The following is a 17,351-nucleotide window of genomic DNA, read 5'->3' on the forward strand; positions in this document are numbered from 1 at the left end:
TCTGTAGTTACCTAAGAAAGTAGCTCATTCTGCCTAATCAACACTATAGCCTCATGCATTGCTAAGAGAGTAACATCATCTCCGCACTTTGCTCCTCAGAGAAAAGTGACTTTGAGGAGCTTTCTGGAGGCTCACAATCCTGATGTTAAAGCTTGAGCTGGCATGCATTTGGAACCCTGGGAAGTATGCAAAGCAGTAGCCCATAACAAGACTGGAGTAGTCAAAATCCTTAAATGATGGCTTTAACGGCCAACATCTTACAAATTGCAGTGTGACATTATGGACACAGCTAAGAGTAGACATGTTCTTGGGGCTGCAAATGAAAAATTATGTGGAGTATCATGGTTGTCTGAAGCAAAAACTTATGATACCACCAAACCCATCTTCTGTGGTTCATTATCCTTACCTTCTCTAAGGAAGTCTAACTGCTAGGGCCATTAAATGCAAATCCATTTTTGAACACTGTCCTGGTCAGATCATTTGCATGTACAAGTCCATCCTCTGCTGCATACTACAAACACAAGTTAAGATACAAGCAATCAGAAGTCAAACTAGTGCAGAAAAGAGAACCAGCAGCTGGCTACGCTACCTTAACCTTCCTTAAAGCCCTGGGTAGATATCAAAATTCAGGCCACATAATTAGACATTTGTAATGCTCCTGTCACCATAGCATCAAGAGCAATTCAACAACAGAAACTATACAGGAACAATCAGCCTCCCCTAACAGCTCAATTCATGTGCATACACAGTATCTCATTGAAGGCAACTGTCTCCAGACTCTTGCAGTCACAACTGACCGGTCACAAGAGAGTGGCCCTGGAGATCAGAGACACACACACCTCCCATACAGCCAGAGCCACACGTACTCTCAAAATCTCTGAAGGAAAAGTTATCAAGTTCATTTGCCCCTGAAGCTATCCTAATATTGAGAGATGCCATTGGCTTCTCCTACTTAATGCACAATTTTAAGATGGAAGTTTTTTGTTTGTTTGTTTGTTTTTTTAAACCAAAAAAACCCAAAAAACCAAGAGGCAAATAACCTCTCTCAAAGCCCATATTTCTTGTTCAAAGCCACCTTGATCATTTTGCTTACCTTCTGAGCATAGCTTCAAGCACTTACCATTTCTACACTATTCTTCAGGCCTAGGATTGCCTCCCCAAACAACACTAGAAAGGTAGTTCCCAGATCGCCTCCACTTCTGCTCTCCAAACTCAAGGCTATAAAAATACCATGGGAAGGTTTCTACTGGGGACTATCAGTGTTTCCTTTGCTTGCTTACACCTGTGTTTAAATCTTTAGCTAAAGTGATATTAATGAATACTAAGTATAGCCCAAAGGCCACTGTCCCAAGATGCCCAAGGACTCTTCCTTCCCCTCAAGTCCCACAGTGTTAACCTATATTCATTCTCTCTAAATTAAAGCTCAGTTTCTTGAGTTCCTCTGCAGCTTCTAAGTCCAGTGAGTGCATTTTCCTCCAAGCATATATTCTCACCACTGTTTTCAGTCTTGCCCTTCCCCAGTCCCCGCTATTTGCAAAGCCCCATGTCATCTTCATACAGCACAGTATGGAAACGGGTAGCTCAGTCACAGCAGATGACATGCAAATCCAGCAGACAAGTCATTCCTGGACACAACATACAGATGTTTATGGTTTCCCTTCCAACAAAAGTATTCAAGGGTTTTCACTAAGCAAATGCATTTGACTGAGGTCTAACACTACTACTTCCACAGTGAGCAGCTATTCATGTCTAGGAGAGCTGTTTTTTCCATAGGAACTGCTTATAATGCATGCTCATCCCTACAATATTGTGTTCCTGGATACCTTTGTGAATAATTCTTCACTGGTGGCTCTACTAGATAGCAGAGATGATCTAATGCCAAAGATGACACTTGATGACACTTGCAATCATTTATATAAATTTTGAGCTTATTGTCAAGAAAACAACTATGGAAAGTTAAGATTTTATGCTGTAGAGTAGCATATTCATACAAATTTGTCACAATACAACACTTCCCACTAATGGTTACCTGCATGCCTTTTCCATAATGTTAACTATCTTATTAATCTCTAACAAAATACTACCACACTCAATATACTTATGTACTACTCAACTTCTCAAACATAAGATCCAGAGGTCATCTTATGACATTAAGGAGGCTGAAAATAAGTCTTTCCTCCTAGTTCACCATTGAGCTTTGGAGCTTATTGCCATCACAGGCTGTCTACAATCCTGAAGTTTTAAATGTAGCTAAAGAGTAGGGAGATGAATCCATGGCAAATATGCCCATCTACAGTTTGGATGCAAGTTCCAGGTCAGTGCTCTCCACTAGCTACCTGCCAAATCCATCTCAGGAAGGAGCTCTTCACACCTGCCAGCAACACTGGCAAGTAGTATTTGCTTTTACTTACTTAAATTTCATGGACTCTTTAGACTCAGCATCTTTTGTGGTCAGTGACAACTGCCGCAGGTTAAAAGTTAGTGCCACAAAGGGACATGCTTGTCTTGCTTTAAAACAATACTAATGCCACAATAATTAATATAATTTATTCAGGAATAATAAAAAAAAGTCTTCTTTAACACCCAAAATGTTCATAGTTTGTAGATGTTAGAAGCTTTGCTATTTGCCAGGTCTTCCATAGCCTTATTTAAATTGCCTCAAAACTGTAGCTAGTTAATAGATCTTTTTTTTTTTGGCAGTTCCAGCAAATATTTTCTTTTTGTTAAAATGTCAGGTAATCCATGAGAGTTTCCAGATGCTGCTAGACACACATACATACAACATTTAATAATAAAAAACACACCACACAAAAATCAAACCTTTACTCTTTGTTTCATGGAACAACATGAACCTCCCAGACTATTTGCAACTGCATAGCTTTGTGGAAATTTTCATCAACATTAATCCTTTTGGCCAGCTAGCTGAAGCTACCAAAAGGGGTAATTTTTTGCATCTAAGAAAACAGAACACCATAAGAGAGCTTAAGCTATAGAATAGTTTACATTTTTTCTGGAATCCTTATGAAAAATATCCCATTACTTCCAAAACTCACAGGAAGAATAAGGAAAGACACTTTTCCCCCCTGTTTTCTTAGCAGAGTTGATTCTTATTGGGTAGGAGAGTATGGAGAAGCGCAGCAAAAGTGCTTCCCCTTCAGTCATCTTCTCCCTGCACCCCTCTGTTTTATTATTAATATTATTACTTCTATAGGTTGCTTATCTGTTTTAAGGAAGTCAGATATATCTGTTTAAAACTCCAGGTCTTCAGGCTAATTCTGCTGACTTTGCACTGAGATGCTACAAGCACTTGCTAATTCATAACACCATCTTGGAGATAAAGGTAACAGGCAGCTCCAGGAACTGGTTAGGCCAAGGGCGGGTGCTACCTGCTCCAGTTCCCCGATACAAGATCACATACGGATGGCCCCCAGTCTTCGCTGTGTTCCCCCAAAGTGAGGGGTGACAACCTGCCCTAGGAACAGCAACAAATGACCTAGAGTGGTCACATCACCAGATGGAAAAGCCAGGGAGGGACAAAAGAAAAATAGCTATTCCAGCCTATCTTTTCTAGTTAAACAAACCCCAGGAAAAAATATTTGCATGTTATACACAAGGTCAGAGATGATTTATATAATGATGCAGTGCAAGACCTTAACTCTTTTTACGTCAGTCTAGTTCTTGAAATCAAACATGATATGAAGCATTTCCCAATGCAAACTTTTTTTCCTTATGAATTGATCCTTCTTCTTGGATCTAACCAACAGCCAGCTTGGATTTTTTTTTCCAATCAGTATTTCTAAGATTGTGGTATTCTCTAAAGACTCTCAAAATAAAATACAATTAAGTTTCAAAAATCAGTTTTGGATGCAATAACAAGTTTTCACCTGTTCCAAAGGTTGATGTTGGCATTTAAACAGCATTTATGCACCTCAAGGGATCCCAAACATTCATCACTAAAATATTATGTAGAAACATCGAGGATCACCATCTCTCTTGTATGATTTCCTAATATTTTTTGCCTTATACATTTGCTTAGCAGATAGTAACATCCAGAAGGAAGCTGTGGTTTATATTGAGTGGGTGTGTGTTGGGAGCAGTCAGCAATACATAACCAAGCAGGTTTTCAGGTCTCTGCCAGGCATCCTGCAGGTCAGTCCAGAGAACCACAGACATACCCAGCACTATTTGCACGTAGGAACAGACACATGCATAGACACTGTCCCAATAGGGATTTACAACTACCTTTTGGGCTGGCAGAAGTTGCGGGTATAAGGCGCACGTATGCACAAGCTTGTGGCATGATGCCTATAGTGTTCATTGCTGGAAAGCAGCCCAAAAGCAGAAAGAAATGCAGCTTCAGTATAACAGTCTTTTTAGAAGTGGTTCATACAAAGTTCAAGAGAGGCAAAGCTAGTAAATTTTGTGGTATAATTACTGAAGTTGAAAGTTTTAACATGGTATTTTGTTCACAAAAACCAACAAGACATGCTATTAGCAAAAGTATTTACATAACCAGAATAATTTTCCTTTTCCAAGACTGGAATGTTTATCCATATTTAAAGAAAGAAAGGCCATATAACTTGACAAATAGCAGAAATATGAGCATTAAATCATCATGTCATTTGTTAAACAGAAACATTTAGATCGCTGTCCCTGCTGTTTAATCACGAACAAATATCACAGACTGCGTTCTCAACATGGAAGGTTTTCTGGTTTTGTTTTGTTGTTTTTTGTTTCTGTTTTTTGTTTGTTTTGTTTGTTTTTTGGTGTTTTTGTTGTTTTGTTTTGTTTTTTTAAATGAAGTAAGTTTTCAGCTTTAAGGAGCCTTATTCCAAGATCAGTCCAACTCCACCCTTGGAAACACCAAAAGCTCCTTTGGTAGAGATCCCATCCCCGTGTTTAACCAACCTGCTGCCTACCTGATACATATCTAAGCAGTCTGCCTACTGCAAGCAGCTGCCCATCTGTGTAAATTAATGGTAGCACAGCAACAACAAGCAATGGGAACAGAGTCAGAAGACTGCAATGAGCTGCCCTGCATAGTGTTGGGACTTGAAACACACCACTGTAGAGAGCTGCTGCTGAGTAGAGAGAAGCATCCAGCAACATACCTTTGTGCCTCTAATAACCTGAGATCACCTACCCATCACTGCAAATGTTTAAAAAAGCCACCTGCATGGATGACACACATGCCTTGAGGCACAACAGGAGGATCTTCTTTCCCATCACTGATCTGTGCTGTAAATAAGCAAAAGGAAAAACTATACTCAAACTCATCACTGGAACTAGCTTGCACAATACTGTAGTACTGTAGTACTGTACTAATCCAAATGTTTTACTTGATAGCAGAGGAAAAGTCAGAAGGTGACAGTAAGAGCTGCTAACTGAACATCAAATAATTCAGTACATCAAGCAAACAAAAGGAATTGGGATCTGTAAGCAGAACAACCTCCACCAGCATCTACAGTGGCATTTTCTATGTTGAGTTGAATAAGTCTTGCGTACTGCTACCAGCAGTGTTTTAACAGGCATATCAACTCTGAAGAAAGGTGAGTGTTTGGTTTGTTTGTTTGTTTTAATTTAAATTGGTTTACTATCCCAGTACCCAGGTACCTATTGATCAGAGCATTACCATTCTACCGCTTTTCAGACACCATGGCAGCTTTACTAATTAAAACCTACAACTGAAGAAATAATGACAGCCTATGGAGGCACGCAACAATTAAGTCTTCCTTGCTAATGCACTCCTCCTCCAAAGAAATACAGTAGCAGTTGAAAGCATCCTTGCTGTTCTAACCCTTAGCAAGATCCTTTCACTTTGAAAAGTGAATCATTAAGGCTTCTCAGTAAAACATTTACTCAGGTGACAAGTTTGTGCCATTAAGTAAAGAGCTGAGGTTATTTTGACAAATCCATGATGGAGACTGGCTCACCTTGAGCAAGGATAGGTAAATGAAGAGTCCTCAATTCTGCCACTTGATATAAACATGTGAACCCCATTTACTAGACAGCAACTAAAAGTCACCAGTATGCTTTTATGCTCGGTGAGGCCATTCACTGCAGAGTTGATTCCATTAAATCCAAGCTAACAAACTTATAAAAATAAAGAAAAAGCGTACTACAGTCTAAGAGCTGTGGTCCAGAGTGTTGCTATGATGCTATGAGTACAAGTAAACTGATGAAGAGATTTTGTTTCTGGCTGCCGCTGTTCTCCATCTGTGAGAGATCTCCCAGGCTAAATACACATATGGTTGTTTCCTAACCCAGTTCTGCCAAGTGATGCTGGTAAACCAGACACAAAAATATGCAAATAAAGCTGCTGGCAGCAGCTCTGAATGATATCACTCTTAATCTGGCCCACTTGTTCCTAGTTTTGCCAGTTTAAACTGGTTGTAATGTAACTGTGCTTCACTATGCATCTGATCAATGATCAAGGTTAGAAAAAAAGCCTAATTTGTTCTCCATAATGGTCATTATGGAGGATCTGATCCATCATGAAGAACAAATGAGGCTTTTTTCTAACCTGGGTCATTTTGTTTTTATACATGCACACTTTTCATATATGTATGCCTACATATAGGTTAAATATGTATATTGCATATGTATATTATGTATGTATATATATTAAAAAAATCTTCAGATTGATTAGTGTATAGATGAGAAAAAACCATACCTAATCCATAGCAGGAAGAAGCAGAAGCACAGAGATGAGAACAATAACAAATTACCTTATATTTCCTTGAGCAGCGAGTGTCAGTATTGTACCTTTAACTACCACACAAAAAGACCTATTAATTCAAGTAACCTCAAAGGAAAGACCTGTACATAGAATCATTTAGGTTCAAAAAGACTTTTAAGATCATAGAGTCCAACTGTTAACACTGCTAAGACCATCTCTAAACCACGTCCCAAAGAACCTCATCTACACGACTTTTAAACACCTCCAGGGATGGTGACTCAACTGCATCCCTGGGCAGCCTGTTCCAACGCCTGACAATCCTTTCAGTGAAGAAATTTTTTCCAATATCCAATCTAAACGTCCCCTGGTGCAACTTGAGGCCATTTCCTCTTGTCTTATCACTTGTTACCTGGGAGACCAACACCCTCCATGCTACAACCTCCTTTCAGGTAGTTGTAGACAGCGATAAGGTGTCCCTTCAGCCTCCTTTTCTCCAGGCTAAACAGCCCCAGTTACCTCAGCTGCTCCTCATCAGACTTGTGCTCCAGGCCACTCACCAGCTTTGTCACCCTCTTCTGCACTCTCTCCAACACCTCAATGTCCTTCTTATGATGAGGGGCCCAAAAGTGAACCAGTTCCAAATACAGAGGGATGATCACTTCTCTAGTCCTGCTGGCCACACTATTCCTGATACAAGCCAGGATGCTGTTGGCCTTTTGGCACCTGGGCACATATTCAGCCACCTGTCAACCAATATCCCCAGGTCCTTTTCCACGAGGCAGGTTTCCAGCCACTCTTCCCCAAGCCTGCAGTTCTGCCTGGGGTTGTTGTGACCCAAGCACAGGACCCAGCACTTGCCCTTGTTGAACCTCATGCAATTGGCCTCAGCCCATTGATCCAGCTGGTCTGTAGAGCCTTCCTGCCCTCCAGCAGATCAACACTCCCACCCAAATTGGTGTGGTCTGCAACTTACTGAGGGTGCATTCAATTAGGCATTGGAACAGGCTGCCCAGGGAAGTGGTGGAGTCACCATCCCTGGAGGTGTTTAATAGGCATTTAGATGAGGTTTGTAGGGACATGGTCTAGTGCTAGAGTTAGGTTAGGTTATAGTTGGACTCGATGATCCTGAGGGTCTCTTCCAACTGAAATGATTCTATGATTCTAATCCCCTCATTCAGATCATTGATAAAGATATTAACCAGAACTGGCCCCAACACTGAGCCCTGGGGAACATCACTCATGAACAGCCACCAGCTGGATTTGATTCCATTCTCCACAACTCTTTGGGCCCAGGCATCCAGCCAGTTCTTCACTCAGTGAAGAGCATGGCAATCCAGGCCATGAGCAGCCAGTTTCTCCAGGAAAATGTTGACATAACACTCAATAACCCAACTTAGCCACCAGTAGACTAGCACAGCTGAACACAGCTACAAACACACTGGAAAAGTCCCATGGTCACAAGCAGCACCAATAGCTCAAGACAAATCCTACTTCAAAGATGCAAACAAACAAGTCCACCTGCCCACCTTAGCTCAATAGCACAAGAGTTTACCACAGGACATGAGAACACTCTTCCAGTTATTTTGAGTTCAAGGACTTCCTGAGCCAGATGCAGTTTCTATGTATTCACTAACTTACAATGAATTTCCTGCACTTGAATTTATCCAGTTTGTTTGAACCCACAGTTTTCAGCTTCCACATCATTTTTCAGCTAGAAGTCCCACCAGCACACTACCCACTGAGTAAGAAGCTCCTCTTTAGACTTCACTATTTTAAATATTGTTGAAAAAGGAACAAAGGTTCAGTGTGTTCCTACAATTAAACATTTTGACAAACTTTTGAGCTTTTAGGGACATTGCTGTAAAGTGATCAAAATGGCATTAGAACTGGAAAAATACAGTAAGATTTAACTTTGTTTTAAAACTACATATCCTGTAGCAGTAATTTTCAAGTTTGTGTATGGTAAAAGTTTCTATTGGACATGTTAGCAGTTGCCAAGTAGCACAGTTATTCATTACTTTCAATGTACATATATACAGCAACTAGCATACCCATTTAGATAAGGAACTCCTCCCTCCCATGAATCCTATTGTTCTATTTCTCAAAAGCCTGGGACTAGGCAGAGATCGAAACCACTGATTTGCTGTCAGAACACGTTGTTAGATATGATTACAAGATGAACAGAGATACCAAAGAATGACAGATCCCAAATAACTTGCTCTCCTTCCTTTTCATTAGGAGTTCACTAAAGCTATTTTAATAGCATAGAAGGCATCTATTTCTTTACACAATTGGGTTTCATCACTAAAGCCATAAGAGCATTAAGACAAGTCTGAGAGCTTCAGGGATTTCTGATAGAGACTGAAGACCAAAGCAATGTCTCCCCACCCCCCCATCTAGGTTGATTACTGCACAGAGAATGGAACTGGCCATTATAAAGCAACTTGACCTTGGAAAACACAAGTGGTAGAACCTTCTGGCAGCAGGTCAAAGAAACTTTCCTTATTTCCATAAGCATTCACTAGCAAGATTTATGAACCATTGTCTGATCATTAGCCACCAGCTCTGTATTACTTTTTCATGTACACACATTTAAATGCATCACTTAGCACAGAGGATACCCCATTCTTTCCTGCTGCACATACTTAACATTTTTCAAATTAAATTTCAGAATCTGAAAAGTCCATTTAAGAGAGTTCTGATTGCTATGCGTAAGGGACCCAACTACTTACTGCATCCTTTACAAAGCATAGGAACTTGCCTGAAATGCAAGAAAACCTTTTTGTTTGTTTATTTGGAAAAAAACCCAAATGTCAGCTACAAAGGATCACTACTTCTATTGAAGTATATACATTCTGTGTGTAGATCCAACACCTACTCTGGATAAAAAAAGCAATATCCAAACACCAGATCTCACAAAATAGAAATAGGCCAAGTTGAATCAAGAAATTTTACCTTTTTTTTTTTTAAAAGGAAGGTACTTTTAATGGGCACAGAAACTACATATGTATGGTTTCTTAAGAAAGATATGCAACTGTCAGATGAGAACATAAAGATATTTTGGGGTTTAGGATTGATCAGTCTGTAGCCAAGCAGCCAGTGATGGGTCTCATGTGGGATCTCATTCAGTGAGAGGTCTCTGTAGGGCCTGACACTCAGCTTGCAGTGGCCAGTCTACTATTACTTTAAGCACAACACGTCAAAGTCACTACAAACTATTGTTGCCACTGTGTTCTCATGACACATAGAACTATTGTTGAGAAACTTGTTTTATGTTGCCAGTGCAGGTTTGGAATTTTATTTTTCTTGATCTTACATTAAGGAGTCTGAGTTTGGTAACATATCATAACCATAAGACACATTGAAGACATTATAGAAATTAACTGATAAGTGAAGAAAACATTTTAATTAAAAAAAAAAAAAGAAAAACAAAACCAATACAACAGGCAGTTCACAGATATACTAGTTCAGTGTAAAGTAATAAGAAACTTTGTTATCTTACAGGTACTAGAGAGTCCATGTTGCTCAACAACTTTGTAAGTAGCTATTTGGACATTTATCCAGAGATAAAAAGCACTGGTCAGAACCTAATAGAAGACCTGAGTTCTTTAGCAGGTTTTCTGGCAGATGAGGAATGGTTTATGGCTTTCAGGGAACACAGCTCTTTCCAAGGCCTCAAGACAAATGGCATAAAGAGTTTTTGTTCTGTAGAAGATAGCTAATTTATCCAGATGAGCCAAAAGCCCTTTGTGAGAGGTGTTTATGAGGTCAGGAAGAATATGTGCCTCTATATGCTTTACATATGCATTCAATACATACATGCTTCAATGCAGCACCTTTTTTATAAATAAGTAAACAGTTTTCACCATAAAAGGTCAAAAGTTACTTTATTACAAAAACAAAGAGGCAGAATTTCAAAGTTATCAGGATAGACACTAATCTACCCATGCCAAAGAGGGGCCAAGGGCTTCTTTATGGACATGGGAAGGAGTACTGCAGACACCAGTTCCCACTGAGGGCACATCAATGCAAACTAACAAGTTTAAGAGACATGTTAGGAGAAAAAGAAAGAAACAAAACATCCTGCTGTAACTGTGTGACTTTGTCTTAAAAAAAAAAAATCATCGCTACCTGAAATACTCTAAAACTTGGGAAACCTCTAGTTATCCTGAAATTATTTCCCTGAAAAAGATACCAAACAAGCTGCTCTTGGTAGCACAAGCCTTTAGCATGGCAGACTTCTTTTGTGAGCTTTGTGCGCTTGCTGCAAAGAGCCTTCTTTCTTTGTTCCTGCTTGGTTTCTCTTCTGCTTTACCTGGGGTAGTATGCTGTGTAGTTCATGAAGAGCTGAGCCCCAGCAGGGTAGTACGCCGTGGATGGCTGGAACGTTCGTGGGTTCAGGAGCACGGATGGCTGATACAGAGCAGCTTCTGTTGGCACAACCGCAGCAGGAGCCGGAAAGGAGTAGGATGGGGGTGAAAGACCTAAAGGGAACAAATGGAAAATAGATTAGGACCTTTTGAATTCCAGCATATACATGGTCTTCATTAGCTGAACAACTCTGCAATAAGGAGCCTTCACAAGCTTCTCATTCTCCTGTTCATCACAGAAAATAAATCTGAGTGACCAGTGTGAGCTTGACTATAAGTGTCATGCCCACTCTCCCCTCATCAAAAGCAAAGTCAGCAACAGACAAAAAAAAACCCACCTCTTGTTCTTTCTGAAGGGCCTCTTTCTGAAGAGAAGGCCAGTTTTTCTTGTCTAGGCTCAGATTTTAATGAAGTCTCCAATAAAGAAGTATGAGACTTTGTTGTAAGAAGGAAACTCCTGTGCTAAATATCTGTTTAACATTCCCCAGAGCAGGGGACACCATTTCATTCTGACACTCCCTATCCCCCAAAAAACGCTGTCTCCAATTAATCAACAGCACAGTGAGAAAAGTGAGAAAAGCTTTGCAGCTTCAAGTATTGACAGAGTTTTAAAACAAACACACACCACAAAGGTGCACTTTGTGGTGTTTCAACACGATGTGAGGCCCTAAACTCCCACTGACAAGAGTTCACCCTCTTCCTCTGCGACTCTTTTCCATTTCTTCTCTCCTCCCCTCTCCAGGGCCATAAAAGTCAACATATAAAAGTTTTAGATAACTCTGAATATAAAAAATAGAGGCTTATTTTAGAGTAAGAGCATCTCACTGCACTGTGGGATGAGACAGTGAGAAGTGAAAAGGTTTATTTGAGGAACACATTATTGGCATTTGTATTTGGAAATGGGAACACCACCACCTAAGAATTACAAAAGTTTGGAACTCCACCCCAGAACCCGTCCTAGGAGCTCTTAGGAGAAGCTCCAAACCCCTGTTTCGATCAGCTGTCACACATAGGACAACATACTGCACACCCCTGCTCAGGATACTTGCATTACAAAAAACACACCACTGAAACCAAAACAAAAAAACAACAAAAAAAACCCCACAAACAAACAAAACTCAACACACATAAAACCCAAAACAAAACCAAACAACAACCGCCAACACTAGTCACTCAAAATTTCTCTCGTAAGGATTAGCTGAAGGTCTACTCACATTCAAAAGGAACCACACACAATAAGTTTGCTGCCATACTGGAAGCTCTGACTAGGATTTAGAGGACACTTCTTAAGGAAGCCAACAACAACAATACATTCACATAGAGAGAAAGCTGCTACTTGACTACCTTGCCATTTATGATCTTGGAAGCAAAGTCTTATTTTTTCCATAGTCTCAGATTTATGTGGCACATATGCTTAGTAAGTTAGCCCTTAAGCTCTTAAAGCATTTCCCCCAAACGTTTGACCAGAAGTCAGTGTTCATCCTAGTAGCTCTGAGTAGCATAATTTTACATGAAATACAGTTTCTGCAGTTCTGAGGGCCAAAGCTATGTGTATTTTGCTTCCACACAGGTAATCTCCATTCTGTTCAAACAACAAAAAGCAAAGGAGAAGTTCAGACAGTAAGGGTTCAATAGGCAGAACACTTGTGGTTAAGTCCCAAAGGAGAGCCATTACTAATTGTTTCATAAATTAAAGTTTTGGAAGTGAATGGGGAAGCGCTTTTACTTGACATGTTCACCGTGGTGAAAAATGTAAATACAAATCAGCTTAAATGGGAAACTGTTCTTTAAGCTCTAGGCAGGGCTTATGAATTACTTTTCAGAGTCATGGCTCACCTTGGCCAAGTTATGTTTCAGGGAAGAGAGAGGAAGTTTGCCACTAGAAAAGCAAGAGTAATTTTAAAGTAGTTCTTCAGTTGTAGTAATTCACAACCAAAGAAAAATAATGATTGCAAGCTGCTGCTGATTTAAGATGAAAAGACCCTATTTTAATATCCACGTCTGACACTCATTTCTGAGAAACAGAATCAGAGTCAAGAAGAAAGCAGCTCCCACACCTACCCGCACACAGCGTGGAAGACGGGCAAGACCCCTGCAAAACTTACATGGTAACTTACATGGTGGCGGGGACAAGCCATTGCGATTTAAAGTGCCCCCCATTAATACAAAGTTCATCTCTTCAGCAGAACACTGAAAGACTTCAACATATCTGTCCTTCATAGTCTTCTTATGACACTTCTGTGCAGCCAGAAAAGCTCGCTCCGCAGATTTCATCTGAATAAAAGCATCACCCGATGGACGTCCCTACATACAAGGCAGACAAAAAGAAATGTTTCAGCAGCTCCCATGAAGCAGCAGCACAGCAATAATTTGTGTTGCTAAAAGCAGTCTCTTCAGCCATAAATATATTCTTCTCCAAAGTCAAGCACAATCATCCCAAGCACCCACCAGCATGTTTAAGTTCTCCTCCCTAAAGTTTTTCCCCTCTTGCTAGGGAATTCTGGTCTACACACTGCATCATAGGGGCATTCTTCCAACTTGTGCTAACTTGATTCTGTATGTTTACCCATTTCAATTAAACTACATCGTAACTTCAACAATGTTATTTCTGTTTCAAAAAAAATAGGGACAGCTACGGAAGAGGCTACAATTCAGGGGTACTTTGGTAAGAGCAGGTCCCTAAGCACCTATTTAGTAAAAATGCAGAATTGGAAGATCTAATCCACATTTATTATCTGTGATTTTTAAAATTCAAGGATAAATACAGTCAAGTGCCGAATATCAAATGATTCTGTTAAAAAAATTATTTTGTTAAGGCCAATATGTGCTGGGATACTTTAGAAGGGTACTAGCCTAAGGCTTGGTATGAGCTTGTGCAGAAAAAAAGGGCATCCTTATTTGCAGCTATAAATGAGGGGGATATGCAACTGGGGCCAGTCATTTTAGCTACATGCAGCTGCTGACTTGAAGTAGCCAAAAACAGAGACAGAGCTTTGAAGCCAGCTTTAAGTTTAAGTTCTGGGCCAGTTCTTTTAGTATTGGAGGGAAGAACAACTATCACCATCCTTTGTACAATTGTTCATGATTAGAGGGTTGAAAGCAGGAGTGGTGAGAGTAGGGAGAACATGCACAAAAGCAGGGGCCAATACTACCGTAAACCATTACTTCTGCTTTAATATTTTTATTTTTCTTAGCCTGTCTCAATCCTGCACATTCCTTATAGTTTTTCAGCCTTTGTAGGTCAAGTCCTCATAAGCACAGGCATCTTTTTAGATAGAGAGGTACTGGAGAGAGGTACAGTCCCTTCTCCCTCCCTCATGCCCCCAAAACACAGAAGTCCTGCTCCAAGACAAGAAAATATTTTGTAGTTTCAGCTTAGGCTTAGTGTCAACCAAAACAATTTTAGAAGAGCCATTTTTATACCACAATAATCAGTGTAATCAGTGCAATCACTTCTGGCATCTCCATAGTTAGAGGAGCTCCATAGTTAGTAGGAGGTCTCCTCCTCATGAAGTCACAAGACTATGCAGATAAAGGTGATCACAACAATGTACAATCCTTTGTCTAAGAAGTTCTGGTAGAAACTGCTTCCAGAAAACAATGGCAAAGATGTGACTGTTTATACATGTCAATGAGCTGTTAATCTTGGTGTTTAGCTGTGACTGTTTAAAGAAAGCAACCACACAGTTCAGGAAATACAAAACTTCAGCTGCTCACTTAATGCCATAGGAAATCCTGTCTCTACAAGGCCATAGTCACATTTGTCCTTAAATATACCTGAGGCACATTGTTCAGCAAGGGAGGGACAAACCACTCCTTTGAAAACTAACATTGCCCACACTTCAGTTGTGAAGATACTCCTTGCCTGGTACAAGAGGAATTACGCATACTGCTGAGGCATTTGTGTCAATCCCAAAGGTGCTTCCCTATAGGTATCATCAGAAGGACCATGTTCACATATACAGGGAGTTGGCACAGACTGGATGTAAACGTGGTGCCTACCAACCTGGTGATTTAGTACCATGTGAACTCCGTGAGTCCGAATATCTGTAGAAAACTCCCCCAAGAACTCCAGTATGTCCTCTATAGTAGCAGCATAAGGAAGACCACGCAAGCGTATGCAGTCTCTGACGTTAGTGGGAGGCACAAACTGTTGAGGTAATACTGGAAGAATAGGAGGTGTTGGGAGAGGAATGAGAGGTGTGGAAGAATATCTGTTCAGCACCTGTGCAAAACAGAAAACCAGAGAGGTTACAGAAAGCCTCCTTACTCATTCTTCAACTCAGAGGAACTGAACGTAACACCAACACCATCTGTTTTCACTCTGGGAGGTATTTCAGGAAACAAGTGAGCTAGATTCTGGGGTCAAACCATAGCAGCAGTGCTTATAATTCAGATATTTTAAAGTAAATCTCTGGATCATTCTTTCTTTAAAAAGATTTTTTTTTTTGGAGAATTTACTTGAGCTGTGCTGCAACTCTCAGAAGACTTCTTAGAACATGTAAACTGTATCTCTCTACAGTATTTTTATTGGGAAAATATCCCACAGCATTCTACCATCTACAGAGTCGTGGTTACACTTCTACACAAAAATATTTCCTCTGTAAAACATCAGGAGAGTATGGGAAGTGGAAATATGTTTCATTACAAACAGCCTGAATAGAGGTGCAATGGTCCACCAAGTAATATAGGTGGTGTTACTGAATCACAATATCTGTAACAGAGTCATGCTTTGAGATTTCTTTGTACCATTTTTAACAGTAAAAACCCTGCCTGGCCAAGAGTTCACTGAACATTCAGTCACTATCCTTTAACTTTTTCTGAGCAAGACTGAGTCATTTACATTTATACAGGTATCAGAAGGTTTTGCTAAACAAAGAAACTTTGAGAGCACTTGAGAAAAATATGACAAGAGTGAGTGTTGCAGCTCTGCCTTATCATTACTGTCAAAGTAGCCACCAAGAATCTCTACATATGTGAGGGATCAGAGCGTACCACTGCTTGGTTAAAATGACGTGGTTATTGGTTGGCCATAATTTACACCATAGATGAGATCTTTTAGAATTTTGTTCAGAAGTAAGTTAGTGACCTCAACTGAAGCTCTACAAATCTTTGGAGACATATGTACACAATCCCTGCAGTCCTTCTTCCTTTCCCTGACAGCATAACTGCAATTAATGGTCCATCAAGCCATCTGCAAGAGAGGGCACTTTTCAAGCCCACTTTCACAGAGTTCTACCACTAGGCAGCCAATGCTGGCAGAAGATGGCTGAGACCCTGTCCTTAGAGGCAACTCTTAAGACTCTTCAGATACATTGCTCTGAAGAAGACAACTACATCAAAAGGCTCAATTTTTCTGTGTCAGTGGCTAAAGTCAAGCCTTTTAGTTCAAGATTTGCTGCTAACACTCCTCATGAATAGGCCATTATTTGACTTAGACAAATTCAGTATCTGTAGTGTAAAGCACTAGACTCACTTTCTGCTACAACCACTGTTCATGAGGCTATTGGAAGCCAAAACCCCAAAAGGTTTGTATATGTGATTGAGAACATGCATATACCATAAGATCTTAAATTTAGGAGGAGCAAAACCTACTCTCTCCAGCAACAGTCATGACAGAGAAGAAGCTTTCAAGTCATAGCCAAGCAGTATTTGCTTCTACTTGTATATGTAAATGTAGGAACTTCGCTTACAAGTAGCCAATGTTTTCAAGCTTCACACCCACCTGCTGAACTTCTGCTGCAGTGCTCCTGAAGAGTTCAATGTACCTTTTCCCCAGCAAGTCCTTATGCTTTTTCAGTGCATTTTGTGCATATTCTTCACAAGCAAACAATACAAAGGCATCTCCTGTTGGCCTGCTGTCAGGGTACGTGACAAACAGGACTCCCTCCTTTCCTCCTGTTACAGGGCAGTGCTGGCCAAAGAATGCCAGCACTTCTTCTGTTGTTACGTTGAAAGGAAGACCTCGCATCCTGACAATCACTTGGTTTTCTTTTGACAAGAACTGTGCAACCTCATTGGAAGTGCCTTTAACAAAAAAAAAGTACAGAAGCATGTAAATATAGGAAGCCACACAAAATCATGAGCAAGTCTGGCATAGCTACCTCCTCTCCACAGACAGTTTTTGAGCAGGTAGAACATTTGCCTCTGAAGTCAGGAAAAGACGTCACACTTTGATAAACTAGAAATATTATATAGGATGCTTCCTATTAAAGTCTAACAATGTTACTCCATTATTTGGAAGAGATTCATCCTTACTCAAAAGGCAAATAGGGTGTTCAGATCTGAAGGAAAGCACAGTC

General features: G+C 40.2%; 1 protein-coding gene across 1 annotated transcript in view; it reads right to left on the reverse strand.

Moving 5' to 3' along the window:
• Positions 1-471: 471 nt before the first annotated feature.
• The window catches only part of ESRP1 (epithelial splicing regulatory protein 1), a gene marked incomplete at both ends in the record, with an annotated part of 31,393 nt that continues 14,513 nt past the window's right edge, over positions 472-17,351 (reverse strand). Inside the window, 5 exons of the mRNA XM_080339097.1 lie at positions 472-511; positions 10,995-11,163; positions 13,155-13,353; positions 15,056-15,274; positions 16,775-17,076. Coding sequence (XP_080195223.1) covers positions 472-511; positions 10,995-11,163; positions 13,155-13,353; positions 15,056-15,274; positions 16,775-17,076 — 929 coding nt within the window. The remainder of the gene's footprint in view (positions 512-10,994; positions 11,164-13,154; positions 13,354-15,055; positions 15,275-16,774; positions 17,077-17,351) is intronic.

Source organism: Nesoenas mayeri, assembly GCF_963082525.1.
Source record: "Nesoenas mayeri genome assembly, chromosome: 2".
Lineage (NCBI taxonomy): Eukaryota > Metazoa > Chordata > Aves > Columbiformes > Columbidae > Nesoenas > Nesoenas mayeri.